Source organism: Desmodus rotundus, chromosome 11, assembly GCF_022682495.2.
Source record: "Desmodus rotundus isolate HL8 chromosome 11, HLdesRot8A.1, whole genome shotgun sequence".
Lineage (NCBI taxonomy): Eukaryota > Metazoa > Chordata > Mammalia > Chiroptera > Phyllostomidae > Desmodus > Desmodus rotundus.
In genome coordinates this window covers 58,321,419-58,335,369 of record NC_071397.1, presented here as the reverse complement: position 1 = coordinate 58,335,369, position 13,951 = coordinate 58,321,419, and the positions used below count along the sequence as shown (strand labels likewise).

The 13,951-nt window shown below is 33.4% G+C and overlaps 1 protein-coding gene across 4 annotated transcripts in view; it reads left to right on the top strand.

Annotated features, from left to right (window-relative positions):
- HACE1 (HECT domain and ankyrin repeat containing E3 ubiquitin protein ligase 1) overlaps positions 1 to 13,951 on the top strand; it is a 90,405-nt gene that overhangs the window by 32,256 nt on the left and 44,198 nt on the right. For all 4 annotated transcript variants that reach the window (XM_024551769.3, XM_045188643.2, XM_045188640.2 and 1 more), the window contains 4 exons: positions 5,026 to 5,108; positions 11,435 to 11,531; positions 12,359 to 12,460; positions 13,160 to 13,266. In XM_024551769.3, coding sequence (XP_024407537.1) covers positions 5,026 to 5,108; positions 11,435 to 11,531; positions 12,359 to 12,460; positions 13,160 to 13,266 — 389 coding nt within the window. The remainder of the gene's footprint in view (positions 1 to 5,025; positions 5,109 to 11,434; positions 11,532 to 12,358; positions 12,461 to 13,159; positions 13,267 to 13,951) is intronic.

Here is a 13,951-nt window from a genome sequence, read left to right as displayed (position 1 = left end):
AGGGGAGGAGGGAATTTCAAATTCTGAATTATTTTAACACCATATTTTGGTGATCTAAATGAGGCACATAAAATAATATCAGTTCAGTGTCGTTCTTAAAATTGTGTTGTGATAACTTGAAAAATCGAGGTAATCAGCTATCAGCCACAATTATTTATGTTGGCATACTTTTACATTTACATTTACTAAATTGTAAGCTGCTGAGCTTAATTTTTGCAAGTAAATGAGAAGCCCTAAAATAAGCAGACACAATGCAGTTTTCACAGAAGTATTTTGTATAGGGGTTTAGGGGTGAGAAATATGCTAAAACAAATTGAATTAAAATCTGTCATTCAAATTTTATCATTTTTTTCTGGATAGGCTTTATGCCATCTAGTGCATTAGATATTTTGTTTATTTCTTTTGTCTCTTGGTATTCCTTTTCCACTACAATGTAAGCTTCATAAAGGAAGAGAGTTTTGTTCCTTTTGTTAATTGCTCTAAGCATCTAGAGTAGTCCCTAGCACATAATAGACATTGAAATTTTTGTTGAATAATGGAAGGAATGGACTAGTCAAATGCCATATCATTTCAACCAATTTATTTCTGGCATTCTCTTTCCATTTCTGAGTGTCACTGTTTTTTTAAAAAATTGATTTTAGATGGGAGGGAGGGTGAAGGGAAGAGAGAGAGAGAGAAAGACAGATACTGACTTACTGTTCCAGTTATTTATGTATTCACTGTTTGATTCTTGTATGTGCCCTGACTGGGGTTCCAACCTGAAAACTTGGCTTTTCAGGGTGATGTTCTAACCATCTGAGCTATTTGGCCAGAGCTCACTTTTTTTCTTTTGTATCTTTAAGTATAGTGAATTGATAGTGCTGGTCCTTAAGATAAAAAAGATCATATCTGATTTATTGGTATTTATTGATGAAAATCTTCGATTTTGAGGATCCTTAGGGATTTTAGTAGTTGAATCCAGAATTTATTCTCTTCAATTATGTTTTTGCCTTATGCTTCTATATAGTTTAGTATATTCAAGTAGTATTGTTTCTCCAAATGCTTTTGTGTATTTATTTTAAAAACACTCAATTTCATCCACCTGAGTTTTACTAGTTACAAAGTTATTTTACCCTTTGTGTACATATAAGTCATCTACATAGACTGGAAAATTTTTTTAAATGGTGATTTAGTTTTTTTGTGACTTTCTTGCTCCTTGTCCCATTATGCCATCTAATTGATCATTGAATTATGCATTAGATTTTCTCTTCCTGTTTCAGAGCTTTCACAAAATAAAGTCTGCAGAAAAAACACTTTTTTTTAAGTTACAAAGATTGATGATTTTACGATCATTTCAGTGCCATAAGGTGATTGTTTATTCTTCCCGTTCAGATCCCTTTGTGTATTTTTTTCTTCACTCTGAGGGAAATGGATTTTCTCCCTGTTTGTCTTCAGGTAACATTTTATCTACAATGTACAAGTGAAGCTTTTAAAAACTTACCACAACAATTTTTAAGTAGTCGACTATTTTGAGGACCTTAATTGGGATAATTTTGTTAAAACAAAAATAGAGAAACTTATAATGAGCTAGAATTAGCTCATTGTAATAGCTAGAATGAGCTATTTCCACTAAAGTGTTTTTCTCCTATAAGAACAGAACGAATTTCTACTGACTTTGTAGAATATTTGCTATGTACAAGGATATGATCGGGTCATATGATAGTTCATATTGTAAATCATGCTTTCTTGCTATGATTTGCCCTAAGTTTGTCTCACCACTTTGTTGAAGAGAACAGTAGCAGAATATGGTAGTCTAGTGGCTAAATTGTTTATATACTATAAGCTTTACAGTATAAATAGAAATAGAGAAATATTATAAAAAGTATATTGTTTTAGCATTACTTAAAAACTAAACACAAATACCTGTCTAGGCACTTATTTAATAGGGAATTACTAGATCATCTATGAGTAATGTAGCTTATGAGATACACCAAATTAGTCGTAATTAGTAACCTGAATTAAGACAAATCAGAATTCTTACTTAGGTAAATAGCATAGTGGTTATGAACATGGGCTTAGGTTTTGTGTCCTGCTTACCTGTTTATTTGTGTGTTGGGGTGCACATTATTTGACCTCTTTGAGACTCAGTTTCTTGCTTATAAAAGTGGAGAGAATATTGACTTTCTTACAGGATGTATTAAATTAAATGATAAATGCTTATTGCACAGTGTCCAGGCACATGTTAAAGTTACTCATATTATTATATCATTATATAGTTTTGACAACTCTATAATTTTTATGAATGCATAGTATATTTTGTTACTAATTATTTTATTTCAGCCTCTCTTTGGAGTGCTAGGTTTTAATCGTATATTAATGTATATATTTTTGATACATTTGCTTGCATCTCCCCTGAGCCTTTCTTTAAAAAAGATTTTATTTATTTATTTTTAGAGAGAGGGGAAAAGAGGGAGAAAGAGAGGGAGAAAAACATGTGTGAGGGAAACATCGATTGGGAAACATCGATCAGTTGCCTCTTGCTAGCCCTCGACCAGGGACCTGGCCTACATCCCAGGCATGTACCCTGACCAGGAATTGAACTGGCAACCTTTCATTTTCTCAGGATGATACCCAGCCCACTGAGCCACAATGGTCAGGGCTTTCCTGAGCCTTTTGAGAGATAGTTTATTGTCTATAATTTCTGTAACAGTTAGTAAACATTATTGCTGCTATCCATCTCCTGTTCTGGGACCATACAGAACTTCTAGGTCAGAAATCAAAAAGGGAAAAGCCATGATCAAAAGGCTCAATTTGGCCTTATAAAATAACCCAAATGCTTAATTTTTTTTCTCTTTGAAAGGAAAGCTCTACTGGAACACATATGCTCAGTTTAAAGGTGATAATAAAGTTTTATGTAATATTTCTATTGTATTACATAGATTATATAGATTTTAGAATTCCTCTTGGGATAGAAGTAATGCATGAATAGTGTATCTTAAAATATTTTTATTAAAACCTTTGTAATAAAAAATAATAGCCCCTTAAACTGTCATTCTTCTTTGTCAAGTCATGATCACCAGGCAATGATATTCAGTTCTTCTTGCTTTTCTTATAATATTTCCAAGTAACATGCTTTTGCTTCTCTTTCTCAGCTTAAAACTTTTAGATAGCACCAAATCAGTTCTTGTTGTGGTGTGTGAGGATATAACTAATTTAAATCCTCTTCCCATACCCTCTTCCCCAATTTCTAAAATTAATTATACCACAAGTTTTGCTTAGATGATATTAGTTGTTTATATAGTTAGGTAAATACTGTTTACTGCTGTGTCAAGTATATTTATTGTTTGCCAGCCTAGAACCTTCCTGTTCACTTTGTCCAAAGGATAAACCTCCCTCCTGAGACAGTGTAAGGTGCATTAGTAGCTAACTGTATGGGTTGGGGAAGAGGGGTTCTGGGAGAAGATCCAACTGTTTCCTTTATAGGCTTTCAACTACTCCTGTTTTTAGCTGTATGTAACTACTCCTATCTTCCAATGTACTTGGTACTGTTGGCTACTGTATTTTTTGTGTACTGTAGCAAGCATTGATGATTTGTTATTGGAATCCCTGTTTATAGGCACTTAGACTTTAGTTTCCTTTGATCTGCTAAGTCAGTTACTGTTTCTCTACCTACTTGCCATTTTCCCAAACTGATTGACTTATCTAATATGCTGTTGTATCCTTTCCTCTTCTTCCTTGTGGGTTTTTATAGTATGATTATTTTACTGCCGTTGCACCAGGTTTTAGAACAGCAAGAAAAATGAACATGTGTGTTCAATCCAAAAATAATATTAAATAGTCTGATTCCCAAAACTTAAGTTTTTACACATTTTCTTTTTCAGGAGAAAATAAAATGAGGGTCATAGGAATAAAACCAGAAAGGATTCTCCTTACGGTTTTCAGGCAAGCCTTGCCCAACCCATAATCATCAGATAGGTATTCTGAAGATTTTATATTAGCTTACTTTTTGTTAGTAATTGACAGTTGCACAAGGAAAGCTTAGGGGACATGAGAAAACATGAATGATAGTCAGGAAAACTGAGTCAGTGTTGGCTGCTGTTAATAGCAAAAGGATCCTTAACTTTTTAACATTTTGTACTTTAACAATTATGCTCTTTGACTTTGAGAGAGTTATAGCTGTGGTATGTATTTTTTCTTTTTAGAGGCAAAAAAATCTATATTTTTAAATTCAAATATTTAGAGCAGTACTGTTCAATTTACTAGCCATGCATAGTTGTTTAAACTTAAATATAAAATAAAATAAAATTTAGTTCTTCATTTGTGCTAGCCAAATTTTTTAAAATATTTTTTAAAGATTTTATTTATTTATTTTTAGAGAGAGAGGAAGGGAGGGAGAAAAAGGGAGAAACATCCATGTGTGGTTGCCTCTTGCGTGCACCTGACTGGGGACCTGGCCCACAACCCAGGCATGTGCCTGGACTGGGAATTGAACCAGAGTCCCTTTGGTTGGTAGGCTGGTGCTCAATCCACTGAGCCACACCAGCCAGGTAGCCAAATTTTTTTTTTTTAATTAAGGCTACCTTTAAAAAAAAAATCCTCACCTGAGGATGTGTTTATTGAATTGGGGGGCGGGGTGGAGAGAAATATCAATCAGTTGCCTCCTGTACTCACCCTGACCGACTGTAAATGAAACTTGCAATCTTTCAGTGTACAGGACAATGTTCCAACAAACTGAGGCACCCGGCCAGGGATGTACTGGCCAAATTTAACGTCCTTGGTAGCTCTCTCTGCCAACTTTCTAGAGCCTTCCCAGGTTAACACAGTTTATATTACATTGATAATTCCACATATATTGTATAGTGCCTGAGGGACTCAGAGGGCTTACCAAAAGTTGAATTTGTTCAGCCCTCATAATTGTCATGTTCCTACTTATTCCTTAAAGCTTCAAGTTGTGGCAGGAACTTTCCTTATATGGATAAAAATTGTGAAATTTTGTCCTTGTTTGACTTTTCTGGCTTTATTTTTAATTGTTTCTTTTCTCCCCAGACAGTGCAATGCTTGCTAGACAGTGGTGCTGATATTAACAGGCCAAATGTATCAGGAGCTACTCCGCTGTACTTTGCTTGCAGGTATGATATTTTATACTTCCAGATACTGTCATTAAAGGATGTTATGTATGTGCTATATTTCCAAGCACAAACATTTCTGTATATTTTCTAAGGCTCTCTTGTTTTCTCATTAATACTGAGCTGTCTTTTAAGATATAGTATATAGCATTATGGTTGTTACTTAACTGCATGAGGAAAAGGATTTTCTATTATATTGTCTTTATATGGTATAAATGGAGCTTTTGATTTATTTGATTATTTAATTTTAGATTAATTACTAAGTTATAAGAGAACACATAATACAGTAATTTTCATAGTTTAACTTTTTTAAGTACCAGGTCAGTTCCAAAAAGAAGATATTAAAGAATATTAAAAGTAAAAAAGTAAAGTAAAGATATTAAAGTTCCAATGAGATAAGATATTAAAGTATGTCTCGGTCCAGAGCCATGTCTTTTCTTTCTCTGGATTTGTAACTTAAAAAAAAAAAGTTAAATTATGCATTAAGTTATTTTTGTATTGTCCTGGTTCATTTTCTTAAAGCATACATTTTGTTCATTGATTCATTTATGCAATATGCAAACATTTAGCTAGCACTCACTGTTTATCATCCATTATTATAGGCATTAGTGATACAGTAATACACCCCAGTCCTTGTGGAGGTAACAATATAATAATTATAAACGTACACCTTCCCACACATAGATACACACATGTGCACACAATGTTATGTAAATATAGTTTGCAATTAGAACAGTTCAAAATACACTAGTGATTCTTCTCTTCAGTTTAGATTATGTGAATTATAATATTTAATTAGGCTCTTAAATTCAAATAGAGAGCTTTTCCGAAAGCTGTTGTTTTCCTTTATCCTTTTTCCTGTTTTATATCATTTTAGTAGAGATTTGTTTTAGACTGAAATACCTAATTTTCTTCTTGTTTAGCTTCTCTTTAGGAATTCTGATGTTACTTTGATCAGACTGATGCAAATCATCATTGGACAACCTTGAATTAGAATACAAGGATCTTGGAGCTCTAGACTTCAGATCTTACCTGAATTCAGTCATTTTCTAAAATTATTATTTGGTTGCTTGGCTAGAAAACTATTTTTTTCCATAGTATCCTGAATTTATGAATAATATTACTTGATTCTGTGAAATTATATCCTGTCCTGAGGGGTTGTCTCTAGATAAGACCTTCCTTTGAAGCTTTAGATTTGAATGTCTACCAGTCTAATTTACACCATCGCTTGCAAGTCTCATGGAATGTTGATGTTAACATGTACAAAACACAGCATTCTGATTTTCCTTTTCAAACCTCCTTCAGTTTTTCCCATCTCAGTCATTGGAACCTATATCCATCCAGTTTAAATCAGAAACTAGGTCATTGTTTTTTAATTCTCTTTCTATGTCTGTCCCTTAATCTGGAAATTATTAGTCAGTTCTATAAATTCCACTTTCAGAATATATTTGAATCTCTTTATTCTCTCTCACTCACGGAAACCTTTTTGGTTAAAGTTGTTACCTCTATCTAGAGTACTGCAATAGTCTCTTAACTGGTCCTATTGATTGATTCCTCTGTTTCCCTTCCATCTGTTCTTTTCTCAGCTGCCAAAGTGATCTTTAAAAAAAAAATGAATCAGTCTTGTTCCCTTGTGTTTAAACCTTGTATTTAAACCTTTTCAGTGCCTCTTTGTTGCATTTAAAATAAAATCCAGACTCTGCATTCACCTGTGAGACCTGTGTGGTCAAACTCTGACTTGGCTCACTGTTGTTCAGCCACATTGGTTGTCTTTGAGTTCACCAAACCCAGCTGACTCTTTCCATCAGGCTTTTCTACCTGCTGTTTGTTTTGCCTGAAATGTGCTTCCCTAGGCTTGTTATGTGGCTGACTCCTTGCCTCTCCCCAAATTTTGTTATTTATTTTTTTTGAAGATTTTATTTCTTTATTTTTAGACAGGGGATGGGAGGGAGAAAGAGTGGGACAGGAACATCAATGTGTGGTCTCATGGGCCCCCAGCCAGGGACCTGGCCTGCAACCTAGGCCTGTATCCTAACTGGGAATCAAACTGGTGACCCTTTGATTCCCAGGCAGGCTCTCAATCCACTGAGCCACACCAGCCAGGGCCTCTCCCCAGATTTTCTATCACAGCATTATGAGCAATTCCTTCACAGTACTTTATATTTTGTAATTGTTTATTTACTTGTTTATATTGTGTCTCCCCTATTAGACCAAAAGCTCTGTGAAAGCAAGAATTTTATTTTATGCACCACAGTCAATGTGCAGTACAGTGCTTTCTGCTGAAATGCTTAATAAATGTTTTTGAATGAATCAGTCACTACAATTACATCTTTGAAAAATATCTTCTATAAAATAATGCCATATATAATAGAAAAAATATAAGTATATTAGTACTGTACAGAACTGGTATATTCATATAGTTAGTCTAAGGATAGGGATATGGTAAAAAAAATTTTAGAAGTATTTTCTGCTACTATTATATTGCCATCAAGTTTTTTAAAAAATTGATTTTAGAGAGAGAGAGGGAAGGAGAGTGAGAGAGAGAGAAAAAACTTTAATTTGTTATTCCACTTATTTATGCATTCATTGGTTGATTCTTGTATGTGCTCCAACCAGGGGCACCCTGTGGGGACACCCACAACCTTGGCATATCGGGATGACTCTGTAACCAACTAAGCTGTCCAGGGCCCCCACCATTAAGTTTTAATCTAGCAAACATTGGATCTCTTTGAACAAAGATGGTTAAGCAAATCTGATTAAAATTGAAACTGGAAAATAAATTCATCATCTTAGAGCAGGATAATAGATATGGAATATGGTTCCTTTATAAGCAGACTTTTAATAGTATTTGTGTTATGTAGGTATGCTTATACATTAAAGATATAATTATTATATATATGTGGTCTCTGATAAACAAAAGGGAAAGGAATGTGGGAATTAAAACAACTTGACCCTGCAGACAAATTATAGGGCTTGAAGATTAAAAAGTTAAATTTAATGCAAGATTTTACTGGTTAAAATGTATTACTAGATATGTTATCATGTATCTTATTTAAGAATCAACTATCAAAACATTTTTTTTATTTTGAATTAAATTCAAAAGGTATTGAGATGTATAGGAGAAAGCACCTAAGTTTTTATTTTTTTTATTTTTATTGTTATTCAATTACAGTTGTAGGAGAAAGCACCTAAGTTTTGAAAGCATCCCAAAGCTTTGCAAATTTAGTCAAGTTTCTTGACCTCTGAAGCTTTGTTTCCTTGTGAAATGGAGATGGTGATATCTGCCTTGTGAGGCAGCAGAGAGAATTAAATAAATTGGGTTTAATATAAAGCATCCTTCAGAGCAGTTTGCACCTAGTAGTTGGTAAGTGCTCACTAAGGTCTAGCGCACTTTTCCATTCCCATCAGCACAAAATTGTATTGTCCTCATTCAGTTTCACGCTATTCAGGGTTTTCTTTCTGGGAACTATGATTCTTCTCCTATCATACAGACCTTTTCTTTTTTCCTTTGTGTTACTTCTGTTCTCATTCTGCACACTATTTAATAGTAGATTGTTTTTGTGAGTGAGTCATTATTAGACTGATTTTGACCTAAAATTATGACAAGAACTTCTTCTCAGCCACTTTTTTATTTAGTTATTTTGCACAAAACATTAATTTTCATGTGTACTCTAGGCACACATTGGCATTTTACAGGTCTGTAATAAAGTGACAAAGAAATAAAATTCTGTACATGGATTCTTATCTATTACTAAGCAGCTTCTTTCAGTTGGTAAACTCAAATTCAAAATATCCATGTAAAACAGCCCATAGATTCAAAATTGTAAACGTATAGAATAGGGAAGGACCATTGGAAAAATATGGTGTCTTTGTTTCATAAGCATTTCCTAAAACTATTGCAGTGTATGTACTATTTGCACTTTAGCCAAGTTTTCAAATCATATTGCTGGAAGAGCCCGAAGTTAGGAGGCTGAAAGTGCTGGAGAAACCAGAAGTGTTTTAGGTGCATTACAGGTTTCCTTTTAGTTGAGTCTTTGCTAACTTCTTAGTTTCCCAAAAATACATGGGCATATTCTTGAAGAGGGTATATCTCAATCAATATAAAAAAATAAGTTGAATTGTGAAGAATAATTACTCATTGAGCACATTTTTGCAGTTACTTGAACTGAGCAGTCTGTTATAGGGTAGTCCTAATCTCTTGGAATATTCAGATGAAGCACTTGAAGCCCTACTGGTGTTACGCAGATTCTGTATATAATTAGCTATTGTTTCTTGTTTTTAATTTATTTTTTAAATGAAGTGTCACTTGATCATACATGAGATGTTCATGTAGTTTTAGAAAATACTTCATCTTTCTAAAAAAGTCATAGTAGTATTTTTTTCTTCATGCTAATTATTGTTTTTGCTATATATTGTGCAAAATTAATTATTTTGAGACTTTTTAAAAACCACATATATTGAACAGTGTCTCATCTGTATATGGTGATCTGTGTTCATACTGTGTGATCCCCATTGTATTGTTCTCAAAGCACACTTCCCTGTGCACCTGATGCCATACTTTCGTGAGTACTAAATTGTTTATTGTTTGAGGGTAAACCGTATGTTTATTTATCTTGGTAGAGCAATATGATATCAATGAAAGATTTTGACATCAGACTGATCTAGATTTAAATTCTATGCTATGTAACTGTTGACTTTGAGCAACTCCATTGTACTTTTGGATTATGGTTTTCTCAACTGAAAAATGGAGTGAATGCTTATTTTATAACAATATTAAGATTAAATCAGACTTTGTACAAAGAACTGGTCATCATGCTTGCCATCTCTAGATCCTCAAATAAATTTAGACTCAAATCTCTTTTGTAATTTCCTGTAATGGCAGCATCTTTTTAAATGCTATGTGTCAAATGAATGGTATCTAAAGTTAAAACCTGTAGTATGTTTCACCAGTTGTATTGAGTACATGTTATAAACCAACTACCATGTTTAGTGCTATGGAACAAGTGTATTGTCAAAAAGTTTACAGTTGGAAAGATCGCACACATGAATATTTAAAAACATGGTTTCTTAATTTGCTTTTTCTGGAGTAAATTAGATATAGTTCATTTAAAAAATTTATTTTGTATTGTTTTTGTGTGTATAGCTTAGTGTTTTAGATATTGTTTTTAAGTTAATGTGGGCCTATTATATTTGTATTAAGGAAAGTAATCAGTATTACAATAAAATATCAAGAGAGTGATACAGCTATTATTATCTGCCACCAGATTTATAGTAGGATCCTGTTTTTTTAATCTTTAATTCCAGTTGGTTATCAATTATACTTTACACAGTGTCATTTTGTAAAAAAGGAATAAATAGATTTTTGTTAAGGTTCAGAGACATCTGTGTAGTCTTTCTCTTTGTGAAATGGCATTTCTTTTTAGGTAATGGTATTGTGCAAAGACTATTGGTCTAGACGACCAGAGATTTGAGTTCTAGTTTTACCTGTGTTTGAGGTAGTAACTTTTCTCATCTACAAAATAAATTTTTTTATCAGATGCTCTTCCACACTGTATGACTTCCTTGGACATTTCATAAAATTAGCTTAAAACATTAATGTCCCTGAATTGTAAATTTGTTTTTTATTTCCTGTATCTAAGATCAGATTATCTCATTGAAGTTACTCTCAAATAAACTGCTTCCTAGCTGAAAGAATTATAGTTTCTAATTTTGCTCCTGTTAGAAAGAGAGTAGTAATCGGAGAGAATGGGGCATGTGGATAAAAGAGTTATACATTCTAGGTCAGATTGAATAGCTGTCAGTAGAAGTCAGAGTGGGTTGATAAAATGAAGATTGGAAGCTAGATGGTATTTTTGGCTAACCAACCCTAACCCTTCCCCTACATTCTCTTACTTTGATATTTCTTTTCATTTTAATTTTTTCCAAGTATTAAAGTGCCATAAAATACACTCTTATTTTGAGTAATGAGGTCTTTTGGATGTGCATGGTAGGAACAAGTTCTGGTTAGAGCTAAGAAGGAAGTGACTAGAAGAAAAAAAGAAAGCATAAGCCTAAGTAGCAGCTACTTACTTCAAAAATGTTATGATTTATTGTAAGTAATGTGTTCCAAGTTCAAGTCTAAGATTTAATAAGTCATTTTCTTATTACATAGTGAAAGTATAACTTAACATTGAGAGATGTTTTCCTGATTGTTGAGGATGTAGTTCAGATCTTCCCCTCACTTCTTAAAAATTGTTCACTCTCTGTTCACTCATATTAACTGTCCATTCATGGAGAAGAACTTGAAATTAAAATGATTATATTTTTAATTTTGTTCTATTTCTGTACAGTCATGGTCAGAGAGACACAGCACAGATTCTTCTATTACGAGGAGCCAAATATCTGCCAGATAAAAATGGAATAACCCCTCTGGATTTATGTGTACAGGTATGTTGTTACTATATATTCTTAGGCCCTTACTTTATCAAACAAACTGGTAAAATCACTTTTCTTCTCAAGTGAGAGGGTGGGTCCAAAGATTTTTATTCTGTGAAGAATATGCTCTTTAAAAGAACTGTGATCTAAGAAATATATATTGGTTTTTATCCCAGTTTATGACACAAGAACTTCTAAGACCCTTGGAATCTCCAGAGTGTAAGACTATCCTTTTGTATATTAATGAGATGACTGGTGGCTAAAAGCCCCCAGATAGCTTCAAGATATGGGCTGCTTGCCAGAGGAGCCAACCATGTGGTTAAGAGGGCACCCTCTTCCCCCATTTCTGGGGGAAGAGACTCCAGCTTGAGGTCAATCACTGATGACCAATAATTTAACCAATCATGCTTATATCACGGAACTTCCCTAAAAGTCCAAAAAAGTGAGTTTCTGAGTTCGGGGTTGGTGAGTATGTCAAAGTGCTTGGAGGGTGGCATGCTCAGAGAGGGCATGAAGCTCTGTGCTCCTTCCTACATATGTTGCCCTAAGAATCTCCTCCATTGGCTGTTCAGAGTTGCATCCTTTATAATGAACAGGTAATAGTAAAAGGATTCCCTAAGTTCTGTGAGCTCCTCTAGCAAATTACCAAACTGCAGGAGGGGTTGTGGGAACTCCTGACTTGCATCTGGTTAGTCAGAAGTATGGGTGGCCTGGACTGGTGATTGCCTTCTGAAGTGGGGGCATTCTTGTGGGACTAAGCTCTAACCTGTGGGGCCTACAAGTTTTCCTTTAGGAACTTCATTTTTAAACCTAGATAATTTTAAATCTGTTTTTTTTAGGGTGGATATGGAGAAACCTGTGAAGTATTAATTCAGTATCACCCTAGGCTTTTCCAGACGATTATTCAAATGACACAAAATGAAGATCTCCGAGAAAACATGGTAATGTAATTGTGCTAGCAGCTTGTAAAAGAACAAGCTTTATGCATGCTTAGCATATATGCTTACAAATGTGTTTAATTTTATTATTATAAATATTGTGATATTTATAATTAATTTTATAAGTATTGCAGTATTTATACTGTGATAATAAACAATGTTTATAAATATTGTAATATTTACCATACTGTAATAATATAAAATTCATAATACAATAAATTTATTATGACTTAATATTTATAATAATACAATAAATTTGCTTATTGCATTATAGGACAAATATTAATTATATAATAATTAATAAACTTGTGCTAATATTTGGCCCTCTCAGTCTTCTTTTTTCTGGGTCTTTGGTCTTTCTTAACAGGAGTATCATGTTATGATTGATAATCACTAGTTTACTGCACTCTGTATTTAGAATAGTAGCATTTCAATTTTCCTTAAGTTTTAGAATTAAATTTCCATAAGTAGACTTGGTGATATCTGTTTTATTTATGTTTTTTTTTGCTTCCTTCGTGACTTTGAACAAAGATTTTAAATCATCTTGTCTCTGCATTAGGTTTTGAATTTATGCAAGGCAAAAAGACTGTAAAGGATTTGATTTCAGCTAATTGGCTTTGGGATACTTATTGGTACTTAATTTTTTGATAAAGGTTAATGGATTATTATATAATCACATTTTTTTATTTGTAAAATATTTAGTTACGGCAAGTTCTAGAACATTTGTCTCAGCAAAGTGAAAACCAGTACCTGAAGATTTTGACAAGCCTTGCTGAAGTTGCCACAACAAATGGTCACAAACTGCTTAGGTAAGTGTTTTAAAATATGAACAGATCAACGGGTAGCAGTATCTGTCAGCTTTGTCTCTTTTAGTCTTCCTTGGGAATAGTTGATGTTGTTGTATGCCTTTTGCCAGTGGTAGGAGATTCTAAAAATTTGCTCACACGTCATTGTATTTTTGTTTTAAAGGACCAGAACAATCAACTTTTACTGAGGAGACTTTACTTTCCCTAAAGAAACTAAAACTAGAGTCTGAGTCTGGGCATGTCTGTCTAGAAGTTTATAAAATGATTGCTTTGAACAATCAATGTAAGTAAAACATGCCTAAAGAAGAATCAAGATATTAGTTTAGGAATCTTGATCACTAATATATAGAACTGGGTATAAGCTGCTTAGTTCTACCTCTCAGTACACCCTCATGATTCCTTATAAAATTTTCTCCTTGACCTCTCCCTCTTTTCAATTTTTTACTCTTTCAAAAAATTACGTGGTTTTAATAGCTCATCTCTTAAGTCCATGGATTTAATGCCTTTATAATATTTGCATTTATATATTACATTTCCTTGCAACTACACTTCTTTGTATGTGGTTAGCCACTTCAATTAAGAATAAACAGCCATTTAGAAATGGTTAATGTGTTATTTTGTAGCTTCAGATTTGGCCCACTTTTAATTTGGATGCTTTCCATCTTGTTATAGTCCTTTTACTTCTGTT